The 25516-nt window shown below is 35.9% G+C and overlaps 1 protein-coding gene across 5 annotated transcripts in view; it reads right to left on the bottom strand.

Annotated features, from left to right (window-relative positions):
* Window positions 1–2050: 2050 nt before the first annotated feature.
* The window catches only part of ERBIN (erbb2 interacting protein), a 122332-nt gene continuing 98866 nt past the window's right edge, over window positions 2051–25516 (bottom strand). For 4 of the 5 annotated variants that reach the window (XM_084304882.1, XM_084304881.1, XM_084304880.1 and 1 more), the window contains 9 exons: window positions 23571–23685; window positions 20976–21159; window positions 18628–20152; window positions 12211–12354; window positions 11309–11440; window positions 9415–9624; window positions 8203–8295; window positions 7472–7546; window positions 2051–5301 (listed from right to left, as the gene is read on the bottom strand). In XM_084304882.1, coding sequence (XP_084161008.1) covers window positions 5194–5301; window positions 7472–7546; window positions 8203–8295; window positions 9415–9624; window positions 11309–11440; window positions 12211–12354; window positions 18628–20152; window positions 20976–21159; window positions 23571–23685 — 2586 coding nt within the window. In that variant the 3' untranslated portion in view covers window positions 2051–5193. The remainder of the gene's footprint in view (window positions 5302–7471; window positions 7547–8202; window positions 8296–9414; window positions 9625–11308; window positions 11441–12210; window positions 12355–18627; window positions 20153–20975; window positions 21160–23570; window positions 23686–25516) is intronic. The other variant, XM_084304884.1, reaches the window with a different exon arrangement.

Genomic DNA, 25516 nt, shown 5'->3' with positions numbered 1-25516 from the left:
TGTCGGCATCAGGGGTTTTGTTTCCACGACCGTGGAATGATCCTTTGAGGATCATTGTCTGCTTGGAGAGATGGGACAGGTGGTGGTGGAGGTAGTAACACTCAAGATACAGAGTCAAGTAGTTGCATCATCTTGAGCCATCACTTTTAAAAATGTGTCAAGTCTAAAAACCAAAAATCTTTTCACTGCTTGAACATAAATAAGTCTGTGCAGAGACTGGGGGCGTACATCCCTGGTGTAACCTGAAAGCCCCAGTTACTGAGTAATGCAGTAGCTGTAGAAAGCTCAGTTTCAAAAACAAACTACAGGGAAATGATGTGAAATGTGCTATGAAATTCATTTTTGTCAATTTCCAATGTTTGTGTTTTTTTTTTCTTAGCTCATTATAAAAACTTCCTCTCCCTTCCAACAGTCATTAGTTTTCTGTAGTCACAAATCTTCTGAATTGTAAGAAGAATCAGATGGATTAATGTCACAGAAAATTAAATCACATATTTTATTGTTTACTTGCTAAGGATGAATAGGAATGTGAATTAAAAACAGTGGGCTCCCATGCCTAGAAGCAGCTGCCTTGTCAATATAAAGTGCTTTTATCAGTTTGATGAAGTAGCACTTTTGTACACTGGAGACCACTCTGCTTAGTGAAACACCAACATTAACTATTTCAGGAAACTGTCTTAAAATAAGGAACTTTTAAATTATATGGACAAAGAAAGAACTTCCTAAATTATCTCTGATGTGATGGGCATGCATGTTCATGGAATGGCATGTTTGGTTCCTTCATTCAAGTATGAACGTACTCTTAAATTTTCTCAACAGGATTGAAAACATACAAAAGATGTCACAGCAACACAGAGCAGTTGAAGTTGGCAGGGACCTCTGGAGGCTGCCTGGACCAGTTCCCCTGCTCAAGCAGGGACACCCAGAGCAGGTTGCCCAGGACCACGTCCAGGCAGCTTTTGAAGGTCTCCAGGGATAAGACTACACAACTTCTTTTGTCAACTTCCCTTGAGGTATTTATATACAGTGATAAGATGGATCCAGCATTCTCGTGAATGATCCAGCATTCACACAGCTGATGAAAAAGTAAACTGTTCCATTGTGAAGTCAAATAGGAGACCAAAGGCAGAGTTGCACAGGAACTAGGCATACTAACAAGTGATACCTGCAAAATGGAAAAGAATAAATTTGAAGTCTGATGCATAAAAGGCAGAAAATACAACAAAATTCTCCAGAGGAGCGCCCACAAGGACAAAATTAAGGTGGAAAAAATTCCAAACTCCAAGCAGGCAACAAATGCAGAAAAGTTTAAATACACAGGGGCCCAACACTGTTGTGACCAACATCAGGGCTCTAACCTGCTACAGCTAGAGTCTGTTTTCTCTGTAGAGAAAGTAGGAAAAGTCAAGATGTGAGATTGGTAGGCCAGTTCCACATATTGGAAAAAAATAAATAAAAATCTGTGTTATTTAATTGTTAGGTAGTTTCCAAGAAAGCCAGTTGTCTGGTTGTAACCCGCATTTGCCTCTCCTGTGAACTGTGAAGTTTTGTGATAAACTTTTCCCTTTCTTCACTCAATAGCCTTTGTACATCTTATTAGAGCACTGAAGTGATTCATTTTACCCCTGCTTCTTGACTTAGTCTTTGTTTGTTGTTGTTTTGAAATTCTGAAATTTAACAATTTGAATTTGATAATAAATATTAAAACAAAAAATTGAAATTGAACAATGAAATTGAACTATTGAAACTAACTCATTTACATCAGACGTACATGTTAAAAGACTACTCTCTCTAGAAGAGGAGCCACTGGCTAACATAGGTGATTTCACTGCAAGACTACTTTATTCAGATAGAGGTTATTTTTGTTCATTTTTTGTTTGTGAATAATCTGGTCTTGCAATTAAATCAATTTGAGCAGACTCCTGTCACACTGAGATGCATGGAGCATTAATGGATATTGATAGAGGATTAGGGTCTACAGAAACAACAGATAAATAGACTTGTGTCATGGAGAATTTCCTAGAAGTTAAATAAGTCAATTACGCACAGCTTTAAAGAGCATTAGTTTATTATCTATTCTCCATGTGTTACCTCAGAAACAGTCTAATTATATACAAAAATTTGGAATGTTGAATAAATGCTGATCAATAAAAACATTTCATAGCTGTTGACAAGGGAAAATTTCTAAACAAACAAACAAAAATCCCCAAATGATAAAGGTTTGATTCTGTGTGTTGCTTATTGCTATGTTTGTGTTCATAGAATGCTTTCAAGTATATACACATTTTTTAAACTCCAGTCCAAAAATGTAACTCAAAAATATTTACATAATAAATATGTGGGAGACTTCATCTTTTCATTACATCAGTTGAACTGATTCTTTAATGAACTATTCAGAACAGAAAGAATTAACAGTTTGCATCAACTCACTGCCATGCTGAGTGACTACTGCTATTGATGGATTTTTTTTTTTTCCCTTTCCTAATGTAGTTTAAGATGCATTCAAAATGAAAAGTGCTGATACTGTCTCTTGTCCTGCTGAATCCTGGCTGGACTAGTTTGGGATACATCCTTCTCCCACTCTGCAGAGTCATCTAGCTTGACATGTAAATACCTTTACACACAGACACAGAAGGAACAAACACGTATCAATCCATTAAAAACTCAAAAGTTTACTGAGTAAAATCAGTATAATTCATGTTTTATTTCACGGTTAATTTGCTAATTTAACAAAGACAAGCTTTGGCCAACTGTTTCCACAAGAAGTACTAAACTTCTTGCTATAAATCCCCATTACTACAGTTCTACCATAGCGAAACACTTCCTGGTAGAATTGTCATGTGATACGTAAATCTGAAAATTAAGTGACATAATATAGTTTAAAACTCTGTTAACATTAAAGCAAAATACAACACGGTACAATTCTTCAGTGATATACTCAAATGTACTGTAAAACGTATACAAAGTCACAATGTACACAAGATCAGTAAAGAATCAGTTCTGCTTTTTGTACTTTCCCTTCCTAAAGATACAGGTTATGTAGAAGACCAAGTTAATTTAGAAGTTGTCTGTATGCATTCCCTTTAAAAGGCAGTGTGTGATAAAAATAACATGATTAAAAGTAATGAACATGTGATGTGAACATTTTCCTTTTTCAATAAAAAAATAAACAACAACAAAACACATCTCAGAGAAAGGGAACGCTGAAGCCTGCCATTATATAGCTATGTTTCTCATTCTTTTCTTTAAAGATTAACAGCACACAGAAAATAAGTGAATTTTTATCAAAATACAGCACATTTCTGCTAATATATCAAAAAAATTATTTCCTATGTAAATATTACTGAAAATCAACTAAAAAGAATTAAAATATACAAAGAGTTGTTAAAGGGTTTCAATTAAAATTATTAGAACTATACACAGTACAATAAGCAATAGTTAACATCTTTGAAAGAAGTGCAATAATATTTGAGTTCACTTATTTAAGAAGTACTGCCTATTTCTGCTAGCTGAGTATTTCCTCTCTTTCAGCTCTTTTCCGCAAAACTAAAGGAGGCTGGTGTTTTTGCTAGCTTTATTAAAAAAATTTACTTTTGTACACATGGGTGGAAAAAAGTAACTTATATCTGTTTCAAACTACCAACTTATATGCAAATAAAAATGAACTGCAATAACTGAATATTGCTCCAATGACAGGCTAATCATTAGCCCTGATTAAAAACAGTTACTGGTCTTCTATGGCACTTTTCCCTGGTCCATAACAACCGTGTATTAATTATGACTGCAGATTATGCAGTCTTTATTCAATTACAAAGGAGAAAGAAAAATAAAGTTAATGTTTCTGGTAAACAAAATTAATACAAGCATAATTGAATATTTTATACAGTAATAAGGAACAAAGGCAGCCTGTGGTAAATCACTATTACATTAATATAGTTAGAAACCCTTTAATGACTCTGAAGTGTCTAGTTCACATTTAATGTTACCTGTAGGAACAGCCCTTTAAGAAACGTCATTACGAACTGGTGGGTTGTAAGTACACCCTCCCTTTGCTCTCCATCTCACCACAGCAATTCTCTGTCTCTGTTCGAAGTTTCACAAACTTGCTTTGGTTACCTAGCGCCATGTGTATGGTTTCCTTTTTGATTAACAAGGCAATGCAAAGGCCAAACTAAATCAAGATGACTTTCATAACCCTTTCTGCATCATTTACTTTGTGTGTGTTCAAATGTGTATTACAGGCAACAACCTTAAAAACTGGCCATTTCGGTTTCATTTTAAAAATATGTAAGTTTAAAATGGAGTACTTTTTATAAAGATAAAAGTATCACCATTTGCACAAAACTGGGGATTTCCACAGCACAGAAAAACCTCTGGGCACATTTCCACAGCACAGTTGAAAAAAATTGTGTATTCAAGAAAACCCAACTAAACATGAATCACACGTGGCAAATGAATATTCAATGACTACATAAGGAACAAATCCTGTAGAATATCACAAATTTGTAATTACAGTCTTCCTAAAAAACACCATAATCTTATATTGCATGTTCTATTGGTAGACGTACATTCCAGAACTAAACACTTTTACTTCTTTCTTGATTTCAGATTTAGATAGCAGATAGTAGTTTTACCTGACCTTTATTCTGTCCAAACAGCACCACCTTCCATCTACCCATTCATCTATACAATGTGCACATATCGAAGCCAACATTTCATATCCCCTGTTCATATCTACAGAAGTGGTTTCAGCAAAACACATTAATATCTGGTGAATAAAAATAAAGGCAATAAACAGCTACAGGACAGACAGCCCTGCCATCTGTCCATTGGCTACAACCTAGGCTTCTCAAAGCCTCGCACAAAGTTTAGTAATGTGTATGAATTATCCAAAAATAAACCTACCATCTGTACAAAACAACAACACAGGTTTGTTCTTGGAGGAGTGATCCTTAGATTGCTATAATGCTTAAAAACAAGTTTTTTCAGCATATGCATTTCCAAAATGATTTCCTGTATGTTCTATACAGTGGTTTATTCCCCTTTGACCACAAGTTCAGTATTTCATTTCCTGTACAAATTTTGATCATAATTCTTTTCAAGTTCCTTTCACATATAAAAATAGGCAAAATATTCAGTTTCCGTAAGTCCTTCAATGAATCCTGCTGGCTTTTTCCCCACTATCCACAGTATTTATGAAGAAACTTCTCGCACAATGATGAGTTCCACCGCATTCTGAAAAGTCTTTAGCAAAGATACTGCTTGTCCATGATCAATATTTATGAAGCTGTATCCATTAGCCTAAAAAGAAATATTCAGAATTAAGAATGGCAGTCTCATATTTCATGTTAGTTTACTTAAGCTTAAACTAAGTTTTAAATAAATGAAAATCTTATATAAATGCATACAATAAAACACTGCTGATTCTCAGATTACATTGCTGATGCCAGTAGAACATTTAGGTGTACGCTACAAGGAATTAAACAGTTGTGTTAGCCTTGGAAGAATTTTACTCCAAAGATACTGAATATATTTGCACATAACCAAAATAAAAAATAATAAATAAAAAAAGAGCTTTAAACCATTAGCGGCAGGCATCTAACTCTTCAATCTGAGTATATCTATGCTAAAAAAAGAAAATGAAGAATAGATGGTACATCTCAGTTTAAACACTAGAAATGGCTTTTGCAATAGATAAAAGAACTACTGAAGCCTTTAACAAAAAACATTCATGGCATTTTAGGCCCTTTTAGGATTTTATTCCCCTTGCTTGCAGTTCAGACTGGACGCAGCGAACTTTTTTTTTTTATCTGTTCTGAGCAGAGTCCAGCAGTCAGTCAGGTTGCTCTGTGAAGTTATACAGTCTCTACCCACGGATGTTTTTCAGGACCTGTCTGGATAAATCCCCACGTAACACATTCCAAGCTCTGAGCTGACTGTTTTCAACAGGATGTTGTGCTTCAGACCTCCTGAGATCACCCCCAGCTGCAATTTTCCTATGACTAAGTACCTTTGTCATTCCTAAGACAGGCTTGGCTTGGCAAACACAGGCAGGCCTAAGCAGCCCACAGAAAAGAGGGAAAACATGGCTATGGTTCAACTTCTCAGGGCGTATTGCTGCTAATTCATATTCGGTCTGTGCAGTAAAATCTTGCCAAATGACAATTTGTCCAGTTTGAACTACTGCTGCTGCCAGCTGTGCATCCCACCTTTCTCCCAGAGGTGCTGCCCCTTACACGGTGACAGAGAGGCCAGCCATGGTGTCACCAGAGAGATGACAGAGGTGCCTGCTGAGGCCAGTCATGAGCCTTTGCTACTCATTTTGGAGCTCTGCATGCTCATCCCATTATCTAACACCTGCTGTTGCTACCAGCTGGACTCTTTGTTATAAAGGCAGTAATTTTTAAATCTGTCTAGGGCTGCAAAGAAAGTTTAGTGTATAGACTGTTCAGAGAGCAGTAAGAGCAGTAACCACTCCAAGCCATCATCTGTACAGAATGTGCTAACCTAATATGCAACCGTATCTTAAGACTTGCACACAATTACCTAGACACTGGTCATTTAGGATCTCTCTATAAGCACTCTCAAACTTGTAATGTGTGTAGTATTAAAAATATGTTTTTATCAGAAGGCTAGCTCTGCAACTTAAAGTGTGGCTACAGCACAGTTGAAGTGTCCTGTTAACCTGTTCTCTACAACAGTAAGGCTTAGATAATCCCATTGTATACCTCCTTGACCCTTCCACAAATAACCTGCAAGTTCATTAGACAATTTCAAACGAATCTGACACAGGAGTGGTACTTAATTCCTATAGAAAAAGCCACACAGCTGCAGCCCAAAAGCCATGGCTCTTGAAATAAACTATCTGGGGCTCTCCTGTGGCAGATGGGGTAGCCAGGAGGTATGGGCTGTGAGCAGTCAGGTATCAGTCATCAAGGAAGCGGCTTCTGCCAGTGCTTGCATTTGTCCAACCCCTGTCAGCTGGGGGAGAGGAAGCAAAGGCTGGCAGGAACTGCAGATTGGGGGCGGGAGGGGCAGGATGCAACAGATGTATGCAGCTGGGTAAAGGAGGGCATGAGGAGCTACTGCTCGTGTTCAGACAACTTGTTATTCAGAATACTGCATATGAATGACTACAAATTAAATACCTGAATGATGCTAAAGCCAAATGAACTCACTCATATTCCATACTGAATAACATAAGGACTATTATTATAATCCATGAGGACAATTATCAAAACTATGAAAAATGTTCAGAATTTGAAAAACGATCTAACTGATTAATGCTTCAGCCTGTATCACTTATCCTAATGTTAGATGGAAGAAAAAAGGATCATTACAGAATACTGATATGCTTCTAGAAAGATACTGGCAATCCACATAAAAATTAACCATTCTACTCTCAGAAAAGAAGCAAATTAAAAATCAACTGGTATATTATACATGATAGTTAATTATATGACTACAGTACCTGAATTATTTTATCGCCAGGCTGCAGCAACATAGATGCTGGTCCTTCGGGCTGTACTCTGGTTACAAAGATACCCTTGAAAAACAGAGGCGTAAAACATTTTTGAAAACTTATTTCATAAAGTATGGTGTACAGATGTAATTCAAAACATCATTTCAATTTTCCATCTTAAATAGAAGAGAATGCAATACTATTTTATAGGCTTTAGTGGCTGCCATCCTTTTCTGATGTTAAATCCAGGGAAACTGCCTTTAAAGGAGTACTGAAGGGCAAATTCTGATCTGCCTGATGTGTAACTCAAGCCTTTGTTTAATTTGGCAGATGTATATGTCAAGACAAATTATCAACCACTGGAAATAATGCTGTAGGCTAAATCATATTTTCTTTTTGGAGACTTCCTAGGTGTAAACTCTGTAACTCATTATCTCAAATCTGTGGACTGATATCTGGAACATTTTAAGAAACATTCAGTCAGAACAATCCTTTGTGTTGCCATGTGGCTACACAGTGGTCACCCACTACCTTCATTTTTCATAAATAACTTTTCCTCACTTTTCTCCCACCAAGTCCTGGAGTGATTTGTATTTGGAGGATGGATATATATATATACATATATATATATATACACACACACATACACACTTACTTATATTTATATATGTCAATTTCCTTTGGTAAACACTGGAAACATTTGCTAATCAGAATGATTTTAAGATATATAAAATACTCACATCATCTTCAGGTCTGAATGGATTCCCTCTACCACCAACTCCTCCTGATATACTAAATCCAAGTTCAGGATCCTTGTCAATCCTCACTCGAATCTAAGTAGTTACAAGCAAAGTTAGAAGAAGTGGAACTTAGATGAACAAAAGCTTTTAAAAAGAAAAAAAAATCAAAAGCATTTATCACAATTTGAGACAGTATTGTATCTCATAATCTTAATTCAAACCAAGATTTCAATACAACGGCATATCATTGTACGTAAGTCCTACCCTAATATCACTGCTATTATAATCATAGTAATCTATGTAGATTTTAAATTCAGAGATATTGAGATATTATGTAAATGAATTTAATGACCCGAGCAAATGCACATGGTCATATGGAATAATTTGCTCTTCCTATTTCTTTGCTACTTCTGGCTGAATTTTAAATTAAACCTAGCTCCTACTTTCATTCTCCATTCTACATAATGTCTATCTATAATGTACATATAGATATACATTATAGATATACATATATCTATATAGATATATATAGATATAGATATACATGTATATCTATAATATACATAATGTCTATCTATAAATTCTACACAATGTCTATCTTTTCTCTTGCCAGAAGAATTGATTAGAAAACAATTTTACACAAAAAGTGGACATACCCATTCTAGCAAAGAAAGACAGAAAGAAAAGCTCTCAGTATTTTCTCAAATAACAAAACAATACAAAGGAAACACCTTTAATACAAGAGCAGAAAGAAGGTTACCCACACTGCAAGAAACATTGGTTCAAACAAATAATTGGTTATGAGATTATAACAAATGGTTATGAGAATTTCTTACCCATTCTTACTCTTTTTTATGTCTAACATAAATAAAACAAATTATTATTATCAAGCACGCATCAGATGCTCACACTTTTTTTTTTTTTTTAAATCCTGACTTTTGTTTACAGCTGCATACTTCTACAGTTGCAGATTTTTGAACCATTACAGAGAGCAATGAATAGCTGCAAAGTACTAGAAGTTGTACTGGTACTTTGAGATTTTCAGTTACTCATAAATACTGAGTTGGTGATCAATAAATGTAGTCAAGAAGTAAATTTCTATCTTGGTAAAAAGATGCAAGTGTAAGTTGCCGGTCCATTCTGTTAAAAATCTACCACATTTTTCTTTATAACAGACAGATGTCATGCATCCAAATTAGATTTCACTCTTACCTCTTGCTTTACCAATTCATGGCTTTGCCTGGGAGAGCACTGGGACTGGGCATAGGGAGGTTGGTGGGCAACTTTCAACATCAAGTAATCAATTAACTGTTCTCTAGATGGATGTCTTGCAACTGATGACTGAGGAGGGAGATGATGGACTTGGCTGTAGTTTGCCTGAGGTCTTTGAGGCTGGCACATTTGTCCATTTGTCAAAGGTATCTGAATAAAACATGAATATTCTTAATGTCATACATTCTATAAGTAACAATCCTCAATTCTTCCTTAATTATTTCAATATTTCTAAAGTCTGCTTTTAGTTTTAGTGACATTACTAAAACTACTGTTACGAATCATGTACAACTGCACTCAGTTTTCATGAGAGTCATCAGCTCTGACACCATGAGGATAAGGTTTAAAAACAAAACCTTATAGTGAGTGGTAATCTACCAGAGCAGACTAGATAAACACTTTTTTTCACTGAGTTACCAAGACTATTATTTTCTGACAATATAATTGACAGTATTGGCACTTGGTTGATCTTCTTACAGATTGCACTTTTATTGCATGAAATTTCCACAACAATTCCCAGTAGAGCATACACAAAATAAAAAAGCCCACACAACTACCATTCAGAAGTTATCCGCTCTCTGAGCATCTTTTGGTGATCACTTCACTCAAAAACCTTCCAAACAGATTCAAGATTTTAATATCAAAACTGTAATGATGGTATTTCCCATAAATGTTATTCTTTTCTTAAACCATCTGTTACTAATTTGATAGGTATAATCACGGCAGTAAGGTCTCAACTTTACTCAACTGTAAAGACATGAGGTTCATTCAAACCATTTCACTAAGGATGATGTTGGTCACAACATTTCTTACTGAAGCCCCAGAGCTACAGGGGGCTCTGCAGCTCCAAGCTGAGATGGGAAGCCTTTTCTTTCTTCCCACTCTTATGAAGCCTAAATAGTCAGCCATCCCTCCGTAGGATTCCCACACTCCAGAAATGCCACAGTCTCGAGTTTGCATATTTTTCTGCCTACTACTGTTATCCCACTAGTTAGAGGATACAGGGACACTAAGATACTCTGTTTCTCAAAACTATAACTGAAGCATGTAAATTTCAACCTTTAACCATACTAGGTGAATGGAAAGAGAAACTAGTCTGTTAAGAAGAGTTTCTTTGTCAAAGTGATTCTGAGAAATGGGTATGCATATGTGTGCATATCTTAGATTATCTACGGGTCAGACATATTCAATTTACAAGATTTTCTACTGTCTTTCCTGAAAATCTAAAGCATTATGGGAAAACTATTTTTGTTGCATTATCAGAGGTAGAGAGTTTACAGATGCAACATATATCAATAATGATCCTAATTCCCAATATTAATGTCTATAGAAATGTAATGAGAGCACGGATCATAAAAGGGAAGTCTATTGCTGCATCTTAAATTACACATATCCACTTAGTTTCACTGCAGTAAGTTCTGCCCATATAGATGGTCCTTTGACATGAATACAGAATGCCTTCTATGAATTATAGTTTATCATTGCAATTTCATCACAACAGATTTCAAGCTTGTTCTTTAAATGGTTTAATCAGCTTCAATCTGCTTCCCTGAAATCAATTGCTGTATTCCAATTTCCACTTGCAATTACTTCTTTTTTCTGCACGTTTTTTCTTTCTAAGCCCTCAATGAAGGAAAATAAAAACTAACCCCCTTCATATAGGTAAAATCTTTGTTTTCCAAAACCAGGATGCTATTTTTCTTATACTACTAAATACCTGGGTGTAATCCTGTTTTATGTTTTAAAGAAGCCCCAGTTACAAGTGCTATCTCAGCATATGTTTATACAAACAATAAAAAATATATCCTATCCATTATATCATGTAGATAATTACCTGCACAGCTACTTTCTTCAGGCTGTCTGGAGGAACATCTTTGAGACTAAGTGTGGCAGATGAATAATTCTGCTTTCCTGAAATGAACACCTCATCTTGACATTGGTCTCCTGGAGTTGAAGCCTGGGGATACTTTAAACAGAATGCAACAGTATGAATGTCTTCGTATTATTCAAACAACTAAAAAGTTCTCATAAGATGCCCAAAACAAAACATTTTAAGGGTTTTATTATTCTCTATCTTTAAAAAACAAAAGAAACAAGCTAAAAAAATAAAAGAAAAACTAGCACATTTTTTTGTGTTTATATAGAAAACGTAAATCTTACTAGGTACGATACCATACCCAGAAGATATCGCATGATATTTACAAATATCAGCAACTGCAGTTAAAAGTTTTCTGATGATTTATCCTGCTCACTATGGGTACCATAGCATCATTCAAGATGCTCAGAGTTAAGGAGTTGTTTCCTCTCATTTTATTACAAACCAAAGAAGTCATTTTCTTGAATGTCTAAAGTATCTTGCAATACAGTTTGTATCATTTGTTTGGTAAAAAAAAAAAAAAAAAAAAAAAAGCTTAACATTTTGTTCAATTTTCAACATAGGTCAAATTCAGAATGGTAATCTCTGGTTCACAACATGTACAGCAAAACCAGATGTTTTTATATTCAATAATACACAAAAAATAATTAGAAAACTCAATCTGAAAAACCTTACAATAAGTTAAGGCATATAAAGTAAAAGCAAAGTATTTTAACACCTATTAAAAATCAGGCACAAATTGTATTTTTCACTGAAAGTACTGTTCATCTCTAGAAGGATAACTATCAATTTAAAGGGCATCTCTCATATTTTATTCTTTCCCCCTCTATAAATTGCAATAGCCTCCTGTAGGTACTCACTCGAACAATGTGCACACCAGAACCTCTTCCGTCTGCAACACTCAAGGCAACACTACCCTGGCTGCCATGCAGATCCCTAGAGCTGCCATAGTGAAAGCTGCTAACTGCAGCATAATTGGAATTAAAGGACCTAGACAGCATGCTCTGAATAAAGAGGGGACAGATTTAACACAGAGATTAGTGCAGCATGCATAAACCACAAGACATGTTATACGTAGACTAATACAGACATATTCCATTGTCATGCAAGATAAAAACCATGCAAGAACAGGACCACTGCGATGTATAAAACACAACTCAGTGAGTCCTACTTAACCTTTATTTACCGTAAATCAGCATGCAATCAACAGTTTACATGCAGAGTTACGTGTAAATAAAGTCATTCAAATGTTCATGTGTCTGGAAAAAAAACATTGGTGCACAGCTTGTCAAAATTTCTAAGGTTTCAATCAATTTGCAACATTACAAAGTACATTGCAGGAAGAATAGCTGACAGTCAAAGTACAAAGTACCTGTGGAAAACCATTTAATTACCAGTTGTTACTATTTTGTCTCATGTTTTCCCCCTTACTGGTACAGTACAAATAATAGCTTACATACATGCAGAGATCTAACAGTTTGGTTAAGCATTTTTGCTCTTGCAGTGATGTCAATGTCTACAACACATTCTGATAACACTTCATTCAACAATACGAATGAGATATTTGAAGATATTTGAATTCTCATTTAAAGAGACAAAGAGGCCTGCAAGAAACCCTGTGAGCATATCCCTGTGCCACTGTAGGCGACAAGCATGCCGCAGGTTCCAAGAGCAGAAGTGACAGTGGCTTGGTCTTGAGCTCCATCACCTTGCAAACCTGACCTCCACAGTATTGGCAAGGGTAATAGAGAGAAAGCAGTGGGCATTACTGTCTTGCCACCACGGACTTTTGTAGTTGCAAGAATGTAACAAAATAAGAAGATGGCACAGAAGAAAAGGAAAATCACCCATGTCGAATGAAGTAATATTAAAACAGTGACATGAACTCACAAAAGAAATAACAATAATACAAGATACACCATAAAAAAAAAATTCAAAACAGAGCAAATTCAAAGTTGTTTTTATAAAGTTTCTAATTTTTCTATTAAAAAAAAAAGAAAAAATTATCAATAAAAATTTATATAACTAGAAGACTGCAATAATTCTTACAAGTATAAATAGATTAAGGGGTTTGTCTGCTGACTATGCATATAAGCCTGATTTTGAGAAGCCCGTAGCCTTGAGGCAGACATTTGCTTTCATACTACTTTATCTTGTGAAACTAGAACAAGCTAATAATCAAAGCCTCATGTCTCTGCATATTCATTCTCCTCAGATGTTCTGGTACCAGTCATTAGAATCCCCCTTGGAGAACAGTATTTACTGGCAATACATGATATTTCTTGGTCAAGGCTCTTGAATAACCTCTCACACAATGATGTAGTGAGCATTCTTTATTCTCCTCTTCTATACTTCCACCGTTCTATAACCAATGGATGTTTCAAGCTTCCAGACAAAACTCCAGAATTTCTCCCCTCTTAGGAGGACAAAACTGTGTTTGGCCTTAAAGTCGCTTTTTACTAAACATCAAATGTGAAGTTACTGCTCCTCTGAATTTCAGTCCAAACACCCAGTAACGTGGATGCCAGTTTTCTTCAACTCCCTAGTGCCTCGAAGTATCTCCCTACACACACTCCACAGTTTTACATCTGATACCTTATTTGTAAATTCCTTATGGCTTGTTTGCACAACATATACCACTGCAACTGTTCCAAGTTCTACAATACCACAGAAAGTATATCCTCAGTCTCCAGTGTGTCCCAAAAGTCACTGACACCAGTTTGATGTAGCTGTAGCTTGTGTTAATCCATACATTTTTGGTATAGAACAGGAACTAATAATACTCAAATATTTTCAGGAAACAAGACTCTTCACTCTGCTTATCTTGGAATAGCCTTAACTGGTGACTTATCATATAAGTTTTGGTACTAGTCTTTTTTTCTTTTTCCTCTTTTTTTTTTTAAAAAAAAAAAAACAAAAACAAAAACAAAAACAAAAAAAAAATAAAAAACAGAACTTAGAATCAGTTGCCAGCTGAAGGTTGAAAACACTTCACTTGTCATTCTCACCTCAGCTATCTAAATTCCTATAGTTAAATGTAATTGGACAAGGTTTGCTCAAAGTATTCAGGAACACTTGAAATTAATGCTTGAAGCCTTGCTAAATAAAAGCATGTGAGGAAAACAGTGTTGTTTGAAATCTTGCAGAATTCTAGTAAGATACCAGCTTATCCTAAAAAGGGGAATCTAAACATTACAAAACTATTCTCCTTCAGCCATGAGAGAGGGGAAAAAAGGGCACAAATGTAGGTTTCTGAACATCCAAAAAACGTATCATTAACAATGTACCTATAGAAGAGTTACATATGGGGTATTACATGCAGTTTAAATGGTACTGGTCAAACATTTGCAGGGTCAAGACTTGTTTGTTTTCAAAATGGTCAATAATTCTCTTATTTTAAAGTGTTATTTATTGATTACTAAGCTCCATAAAGCATCATTCTAATCCACTGATGATTCAGTAGTCTGTTCAAAACAGAGAAAGAGAAAAAAAATCTGAAATCAAAATTTATAACTAATAGGTCCTGAATGCTACTGAGTGGGTAGCATTCCTTTAATTTATCAATGTCCAAATATTGTTAAAGCTGTGTTCTTAAAAACATTTAAGAACTTAGTTTTATTTGTGCATGGGCCTACTGAAAGCCCATCTTAAAGGATAAGAAATTCCTCTACCACACAGTAAAATGTGGGATTCTAGAGTTTTAAACAGACAATATCATTATTTAAATTCCTAAATGAAGACTTTCAACAAGTCTAGAAAATTATTAATTTACCATACATATTTATATATATTTACAGCTTATTATGATAGGCGTGGAGCACCTGCCCCATGAAGAAAGACAGAGAGATGGGGATGTTCAGCCTGGAGAAGAAAAGGCTCCGAGAAGACCTTGTTGTGGCCTTTCAATAATTAAAGGGGGCTTATAAAAAAGGTCGAGAGGGACTTTTTACTCAGGCAGATAATGATAGGACGAAGGAGAATAGTTTTAAACTAAAGGTGGGAAGATACTAGAAGGCACCACACTCCAGAGTGTGGTGAGGCCCTGGCACAGGCTGCCCAGAGAAGCTGTGGGTGCCCCATCCCTGGAGGTGCTCAAGGCCAGGCTGGATGGGGCTTTGGGCAGCCTGGTCTGGTGGGAGGTGTCCCTGCCCATGGCAGGGGGTTGGAACTGGGTGGTCCTTAAGGTCCCTTCCAACCCAAAACATTCTGTGGTGCTATGATTATCATCACATATTATGTAGATAAATTGGCAATTCATGCTTGAAAAGAAGATATGATGAAAAGTATTACTGTAAAAACTCACCTGTACACTAAATTTAAGAGGTTTGGGGGTGGGAGAAATTGGGGTGGTGCAGGGGCAGAATTTGTGGCATACTTTCCAACAGCTTACATATCCAACCACTAGAGAGCAGCTTGACATTTAAATAAACCCTTTTCTCTATCTCAGAATAAAATATGCATTACATAAAATAAGCCAATTGTTTCTCCAGAATATATGCAGAATATCAACTTATATATGGTCTTATGACCTATATTCCCTTCCATGCAACCAGATGGATAATTTTAGCTCCTTGGAATATGGGCCCTTACATCCTGTCAAAGGAATGACAGATGCTGGTAAACTTGTTTGGAATCCACTGTTAATCATTTTTACTGGACTTAAAACAATCCTCTCTCTCTCCTCATGCAAACTAAACTCTTGAATATTTTTTTTCACCTGCATCAGGTGAAAAGGTCTACAAAATAAAAAGAATCAGTTTCTCTAATTTTGACCAACAAGACAATGTTCGTTTCAGCAGGTTGACCCTCTGCTACCTCCCTCCAGCTACTAAATTTTATAGAAACCAAACAAAATGTTTTTTCAGGAGCCTCACTCTCTCCCCCAATAACAGTAATAAAAGAACACCATCACCACAACAACAAAAAAAACTCATGAAGTCAAAACCACCACACATATTGTTTCCTAAAAACTACAGGATGGAAATTAAAAGAGTGATTAATTCAGTAATAGACTTGGAAGAGTCATAGCAAAGGTAAGACTATTAATCTGTAACCCATACTGTTGTGTATAACAACAGGCAAGAACATATGAAGTAAATATTCATCATAAGGCTTCATTTTGTGTACCTGTTTTTGTCAGTGCTATGTCTTATACTTAAAAAAAGAAATGCCATTATAAACCCATGAAAGTTCTGTCAAAGCAGTTTCCAATAAATGCCTGTTCTTTAAACAAGTTCCGTTAAGTAAATACTGATTTATTTTTTTCTTTTTTTTTACTTCAAAACACTTCAGCAGTCTGGTTTATAGACTATGCACCCCCATTAAAAAGTTACTTTTTAAGAACTAACAAATATCTGAAACCATTATTTTAGAAGAAAGAAGCATATAGTGAATTATCAAAATTTCCACATTATCATATTTGCCAGCTGCCATATATGATCATATCTGCATTTTTCATAATTTAAGTGTTAATCATATCCCAGAGAATATGAAGTAGAGAATTACATACACGTTCACTTTTGAATTCATAAAAAAAAATCTTAGACTGCTAAGTAAGAGCTACTTTAAAATGTTTCAAGGCCAGAACAAAAGAAACATGCACACAAAAAACAGACTGCTAAGATATGTTAGATAAGATGCATAGCCTAGAACCCAACAGCAGCTACTCCATATCCCTCTAGCAGGAAACAAAAATTAAGGTTTACATAAAAAGCATGAAAGAAAGTATGGACAGATACAAAGGGAGAGACAGTGAATCAATTTCCTTTCAGTCAAGGTGACTACATTACTATAGTACCTGAAAGGATTTCAACCATGCATTAAACATCATTCCTAAATTGTCAAATATAGACAATACAAGAAAGCTAAAAACAAATTGTGTAAGTGGTGCATTGAAGTTCTGTTTCTTGCACTCAAACATTGCTCATTTTTTTTCCCCTTTCCATTGTTTCATGTAAGATTTGATATATATATCCAGGAGAATGGAAGATGAGAGAGTGTACCTTTAATTAGGACTGGAACATGGTGATGTTTGTGACAGTCTTGTTGGACATAGGATCCACCATGTTTCAGCACAATACTATGAAAGCCTTAAAATATTTTATGTTCTATGTGATTCAAACTAGACCATAAGAACAGGTGTGGCAGTTGTGTAGATCTCTTTGAAAACAAGAACAAAAGACCCTGTCAATCACTAGGATTTATGCAACTTAAACATAACCATACCCAATCCTCCAAATACTTTGATATCCAGAGAAAAAAAAACATAGTTAAAATTAATTTTTTCATCCATCCCTAAATAAATTTCTTTACCTATCAGCAATATTGAAATGCTTGGCATAATAATCACAAACATATGAACTAAATTCTTTCAAAAGAAATTAAAAAAAAAAAAATCCATCTAGCTGCCTAATCAGAATGCATTTTGGCTGCTTTACTCACTTCCCCTCCAAGGAAACACGATCAGGCTAATGATATCCGGCCCAATGTTTAGTGATTTTATAGTTGGTTTAGTTGGACAGCATAGCAGCATACACTCTTACAGTGTCTACCTGGATTCTTTGAAGATATGTAATTGTTTAGCTCTACATATCAGCTCAAATTTTTGATAGTATTTAAAGTACATGAAGAATCCTGTTCATCATGTCTAGTTATATCAAAACCTCCTGTGATTTCCTGAAATGAACAAGATTTTTAAGTGTTCTCATCTCACAGCAATAAATATTCATTCAACAATCTGTCAAATATCCAACTTCAAAAGACAACTGGCTTGGAGGCAAATGTATGTTAATTACGGATTTTGAATTCCTCAGCAACTGAAGCTGCAGGCCTGTACTTTTAAATAGATTTTACTGATTTTCTTCTCCTTGTTCTTGAAGTGAAGAAATAGGGGGTAAAGGCAGAAGAGAAAGATCAAGAAGGGTAAGGGAATATTTTAACATAATATGAATATAATGCTAATAACAGCAATAAAAATTACCTGGCCTAAAAGAGCTGGCCTTGTACTTCAGATGATCAAGAGGACATTTAATGTATTCTAAAGTAACTGGACTAAGCTGGCAAGTATGATGTAAAATCAAGAGGGACTTCTTTCTTCAGGGGAAAGCTCATTTATGGACTAACATTTGTTTCTCAGATATTCAACACAAACATCCTTTTTTAGTAGAAGTACAGAAGTATATTTACACTGGCAATTAAAAGCAGTTCAAAACATATTGTTTAACTTATTCCATACCCAGATGACAGAAAGGTAGAAAATTTAAAAAAAGTTATTTTACCTTTTCTAGCTTTTTAGCCTCAATATGTCGCAGCACCTGTTCCCTCCAGTCATGAGGGACTTTACTTTTTCCTGTAGGGTCTAATAAAGAGTGTTCCGAGTTAACCCTTGAATTTGATCTCTTTGAAGGGCTAGTCCGTGAGTAATTAAAGTCACTAACTGACATAGTTCTTTCTGGTATTTCATTCACTGATGGCCGAGCGCTCTGTGGTCGGGGTACATTTGGACCATCAATGCTGTATGTCCTGGCAGAAAGAGGTCTCTGTTGCCCTGACATTATTGGTGGAGCTCTTCCCATTGAATGCAAATCTCTGTATGTTAAATAATCCCCTTCAGGAATCTGGGCCCGCCTTGAAGGTCCAGTATCACCAACATTTATAGAAGCTGTGGAAGAAACACTACTCTGTCTTTGAAGAGTGTGTCTGGTTGCTCCAGGGAGCAGTCTATCATTTGGTGGAACAGCCCACATATCTACATGTCTCCCAGACATCCGTTGATGAGTGTTATATGCAGCACTGGCTCGGACGTTGTTATGATTAGAGAAATTCATATTGGCAGAATGCTTTACATAGCTGGGGGTTTCTGTGCTGTCAGACCTCAGCAGACGTGAAGGAGGTAAGCTGCTTTGTTCGACTTGGGTGTTTTGTTTCTGGGACCACAAAGTGTCTTTTGCTGTTGCACTGCTGCTGTACTGAATATTATACTGGGGAGCGCAAAACATCTGTGCGCCACCTGTCGCTGATCCTCTCACTACATTAGCACCTTCAGGATTGTGATTTGAGTCAAACTTGAATGCAGCTTTTGTAGAAGATACTAAATCAGATGATGATGACGACCCAGGAAAAACTTGCAAAGGCTGATCATACAGAAGAGTAGCAGATTTACTTCGGACTATGTTTTTCCCATCTGTACTACCAGATGCAGATTTTACTACTGAGTTTGCCTGGGAAGATCCATTGTCATTGACAATATCATAGATTTTAAGACCACCAGGGTCCATACTGGTGATGCTGTGAGACTTCATCACAGGGCCACTTCTCTGTGGTGACAAGTCTTCAGTGCTCCGTGAAATAGACAACTCAGCAGAAGAATCACCATCAGCTCTAGTGCTTCTCATTAGTTCTTCTTTATTGGGAGACTGTACTGCTTCCTCAGGATGTCCATTTACTTTATTTATAGGATATTTATTTCCATTTTCCAACTGCTCACCTTCTTCTCTTACGATATTGTTCAAAAAGCCCTTTACTGGCGCTGTTTCCTGTGGTTTTAACCTTTCTACAGGAACTGGCACTGCCTCTTCACTAACTAGTTTATTGATATTCATGTTTATTTGGTCTAACTTGTGAGACTCTTCTGTAGGAGTGCTTAGATCAACACTTTTTCCTATCAGGCCTATTCTTTCTTCAAGACTTAGTTCATATTCAGACAGATTTGTAACCTTCTCTTGCACATTTATTTTTTCTTCTACTGTAATGCTTAATTCACCTCCATTTTGCAAAAGATTATTCAAATTTTCATCTTCTCGCCTGTAAGAAAAGACAGCTCTTAGAAGAAATACCTGAAGGACCAATATATTCCTTTAAGAAATTTTAGAAAAATTAATCATAACGTGCACCACAGTCATGCTGTGTACACAATAGAGGACAAAGACCAACATACAAACAAATTTATTATTTGCTACCTTACCATCATGAAAATACATTACACAGAGGGCTTAACTTCAGCAGCTTGGCTTTCTGTCATCTATTACATGACCGTGTTATGGTTACTCAAAATGAACAGGAATGATTATGGATAGCTTAAAATGTCAAAAAGTATGAAGTGAAAATAATTTAATTTAAAAAAAATATTTCCAAGTTCCATCACAATTCTGGACAGAAATCTTGTTTTCATTAGCGCTTTCTTTTTTAAAGGCACGTTTTAATTAAACCCACAGAAAGTAGTAAGTTTCAACTCCTTTCATTAAAATTTTCTAAAAGCTACTTAATAATTATGTTAGTAATCACACGGATCTTCAACATTACAAAATAAAACCAGAGTTTTTAAAATGATATACTGTAAGTATATCCATTTGCAGGGATAACACAAATTAAGAATGAAATTATTATACCTTATTATAAGAAGAAATGAAACCACATCTTGTATACTAGAATTGGTCTTTGAATTTGTACTAAGTTTTGTGTGTTTTTTTTTTAAAGCATCATTTCATTAGTCAACATTATTTTAAAACGTTACAATTTAGATTATTTAATGAATGATTAATGAATTAAAGGAATGGAAATTGCATATGAAAGATTAAGTAACATTTTGCTATTACGCTTGCTCAGTTGTATACAGTATTCTACAAACCTGATCTTGGATAAAACAGCAGCATGTGTTTCTTTGTCTGGAGAGCAGAGAGAAATATCTTGGCTACTATCGGTATTTAAGGAAACAGAATCTGACATTCGAGAAGGAGAGGAACAGTTGCTGTTATTTTGATTGCTATTATGTGTAGCTTCATCTGATAAGGAATCAGCATCTTTTGAATCATCTGAAACAACAACAACAAAAAGCCAGTTATAGATACATACAATTGTTTAATAGCGAGAGTGTTCATGTTAAGGTGTTTAAAAATCATGTTTTTCTTAGGGACACATTGCTGGAAACTAAACTATGAGCTATCACCTTCACAAACTTGTTTTTTGTTGTTTATTTGTTTGTTTGTTTTTAATAAATTCACAGAGGACTGCTTGCAATAGTTCCTATTTTTCCAAGGTATTTGGTTCAATGCAAATAGCCCTCACCTGTTAATGAAATTTAAATTGTTGCTTTATTCCAAGTTTCCTTGGCATAATCTAGTGTTACCTTACATAAAATTTCCAAAACTTATCCACCAAATGATGTTTCTGTTTTTGCAGTGACTCCTGTGGTGGTTTTACCGTGCTGGGCAGCTAAACCCCACAACCGCTCTCTCACTCCCCCTCCTTTAGATAAGGAGGGGGAGAAGTAAAGCAAAGAACAACTCACGGGTTGAGATAAGGATAATTTAATTAAAGGGAAATAATAATAATAATTAAATAAAGACTACCATGAACTAAACAATTTAACTAAGGGGAAATAAAAGGGAAAGGGGAAAAAGGGAGGAAAACAAACAAACAAAATAAATGAAAGCGATATGGAAGTGCAGAGGAAAGAAATTACTCTCTACTTCCCACAAATGAGCGATGATTGACCACGTCCTTGAAGCAAGGCCTCAACGCACGTAGCCAGTGTTCGAGAGGAGGACCAATGTTTTCCCAACGAGAGCCCACCCCTCCCCTCTTCTTCCTGTTTCCACCTTTTATTGCTGAGTGTGACACCACATGGTATGGAATATCCCTTTGATTGGTTTAGGTCAGCTGCCCTAGTGATGTTTCTCTCCTCACTTTTTTGCCCACCCCCTAGGAGGGTTAGAGAAAGGCCCAATGCTGTGCCACTGCTGCTCAGCAGTAGACACAACACTGGTGTGATAACACTGCTGTTCCAGCTACAAGTACAGAGTACGGCACTGAATGGGCTGCTGCCGGGAAAGTTAACATTCCAGCCAGACCCAGTACAACTCCAAAGTTTTCAGTTGTGTGAGCCTATTAGACACTATGAAACCAAAGTACACCGCTTGACATGCAGAACCTTGAAAGCACGCAGTTTTTGTTTTTGAACATTATATCATTGTTAAACAGCTATTTATTACAACAAACAGTCTGGAAAGAACTGGATCACTAGAAATGCATATAGTTTTATGGATGTAAAACATACAAAAGAAGAATATTCTTCTGAGCAATTGGAACTCAATGCATTCCCATGCTTCACAGATCACCTAGGAGTGATCAGTTATTTATACCTTTCCACACTTATTCTTGCATAATGTATGCACACTTACACACCAGATCCATATAAAAATCATTGATCTGAAGGACTTCAAGCCAGCCATGATTTTGACATGAGTAAACAAGTGCACAAATCAATACATTTAAATTTTTGCTTCATGAGACAGTTACAGGAACCAAAAGCATAAATTTTGTGAATCTAATTTCTAGTTTCAGAGATAAGAAATTTTTTGACTTATTAACTTTAGCCAGGCATAGAAGTCCAGCAACAACACTAATAAACATTTTTTTTCCTCTTTTTTTTTTTTTCACCTCTTCTGAGGTAATCCTCAGAAGACTCTTCCAACTACCTCAGTGCTCTTTTCATTCACCCTCAAAATCTTTCCCTCTTACATATAGTAGCCAGAAGAGCCTTTTTTTCCTGGTCTAGAACATCACATGAAGCAAAATACAATCTGCTCTTTGACTTAATTTCATTTTCTCTGGATCTTAGGTCATTCCTTACTCTCAAGAAAACGGTTATACAGACTGAAATTATCTTCCAGAGAAGTAATATAAACCTTAGCTAACAAAAACAATTATTATTCTTATTTCCTCTCTCCCCAGATCAAAGAGTAAAGTGAGTGGAGAAAGAGTTGACACAAGAGAAGTTTATTCTTAAACCTTAGGAAGAGTGCACGACTTCTTTGAGAAATTTAAACAAGCTCACAAAACCTGAGAGAGGGAGGAAATATGGAATGTTTCCAAGGTAAATACCATTTTCTGCAATCCTCTTTCAACAGATTGAGAGTGTGTTCAAGCTAACAGTCCCCCAAGCCAGAAAATAGTCCTTTTTCCCTCTGCTTTTAAACTGATGACAAAACAAAACAAACAAACAAACAACAACAACAACAAAAAATCAAGAGGTCAGTACAGCTTTCTCTACTATACACCTAAGCATAAGATTCTACAGAATTCTTTTCTGTTTTCATTGCTTAAATAGGGAATTGATCATCTTTCTTTTAACACACAAATTAATTCTCCTAATTTAACTAGAAAAACTAGGAATTTTGAGTCAAGGAACTATGAGAACTATTTGCTTTTTAGAGCATCTCACCTTTTTTGCTGTTGCTAAGAGCTACCACTTTTGGTTGATTTATGGAGGTTTCAATCAGTGGTGGTCGCATTTCTGCCATTTTCATCTCTTCATCAGAGGACAGTTCTTCTGACTCCTGTTAAAGGAAAAACAGCTTTATGTTGTGCATTTAACATAAGAGGCTAAAGGTTAAGTAAATGCTATCTAAACTGTCACACACTGAACAATAAAGAGGAAGATGAGCAACATCACATAGGTATAACATAGCAACTGTTTAGTGCATTTTGTAGTGCATGTCAACTGATTTTAATAACTTTTTTTCCACTGAATTTTCCTCTAAAGCAGCAGTGTATACAGACTTGCTTTGTCAGTGATGAACTCTGTGGAAATGCTAATCAAACCGGTAGGTAACTTCAGTTGCAAGACCCTGCTCAGAGCAAGCAGATGAAACATTTTTCCCCCTCTGGAAGAACCTCTGATTGAGTTTAAGTCAGAAAAGAAAGAGTCATGATATCATCATTCCATGACATGGTAATAGACACTACCATGAAGTGGCACACACAAACTTTAAGTTTCCAGCAACAGATAAGGAAGTATCTGTGCTACTGTGTTACAACTTTTTTTTTTTTTTTTTTTTTTTTTGTTCCCCACTGCTGGTGGAAATAGTAACAAATTATTCCTTTTCTCTCTGCAGCTGCTTTCAAGGTGTTGTAATACAGCTAATGCCTCACCACTCCCTTGCTTCCTGCCCCAGGAACTTCACATTTTTTAGACTAAAGGACATCAATACTTTCCAATTCCCTTAGAAATTCTCTAGATCTTCAGTAACTAATGCTTTTTATTGCTCTCTTTGGACTCTGTAACTGCTTGACACCTTCATTGAATTTCAGTACTTAAAACTGCACACGCTGCTCTAGCTGAGGTCTTAAATGTACTACAGAATTTACCTGTTCGCTCCTGATAAGACACATCAATGTTTGCTTCTACTCTTTTTCCAGCTGCGTACAATGTTGACTGCCTTTAAGTTACCGCTGAACCAGCAAACGCCCCAGACTGATGATCTGGGTATCAGTTCAGCAGAAAACTGCTCAAACTACATGATTTAGGAACAGAGAGTTATGCTGTGAGAAAAGATTGATTTTAGTTTGCATAGACTAATTTAGGGAAGGAGAGGGAAAAGGAAGTGTAGTTTGTTTTTTTACACCGTGTGTGAATTACAAATGGAAGAGAAGTTATTTAACTTCAAGAACAATTGACGCTGAATAGATTTAGGCTAGAAATCACTAGTTCCTAACCATAAGATGGAGCTCAGTGCACTATATGAAATAGATTAACTAACACAGCTGCCTGCAACAGGAGCCAGGCAACAGATTCAGTATCCTACTGCCAGGTTTTCAGAAATATTTTGAAGGGAAAAAAAGCCTTCCCTAACGTGAACATTTCTCTCTAGTAAGCATGCTTCCTCTTACAAATGCTACAAAACATGTCACAGATTGCAAAACAAGTCTGTTAATGTTAATTTTTTCTTAAAAGTTTCAGAACATTTAGTGTGTAGAACCTTCTAGAGCACCACCACCCCCGTGATACCAACAACCTGGTGAGTTCTTTGGACTGCAGTACAGGAGAATAAACCTGAGTGAGAAGTAGCAATCACAGTGTGACAGCCTTCATTAAATAAGTAAATAAATAAAACTCAAATCTGCTCCTCTGCAATCAGAACAGACATACTCATCACTGCCTCCATCACATTGCCCGTCAGCTTTGGGTGTGACATATAACAAGTGCAAATTAATGTTGAAATGAAAAACTTGTATGCGTGTAAGGTTTAGATATCTGGATTGAGCTGTAACAAAACTACTAGCAGGTTTGTCCTTGCACTAAGAATTCAGTATCCCTGACTACATACTGCTACTGCATTTCCTTAACTGGCACACAGCCAACTCAAAGACATGCTTCCACCATTAGAC

The sequence above is a fragment of the Netta rufina genome (genome assembly GCF_964035555.1).
Source record: "Netta rufina genome assembly, chromosome: Z".
NCBI classification, from domain to species: domain Eukaryota; kingdom Metazoa; phylum Chordata; class Aves; order Anseriformes; family Anatidae; genus Netta; species Netta rufina.
This window is presented reverse-complemented; position numbering and strand designations above follow the sequence as displayed.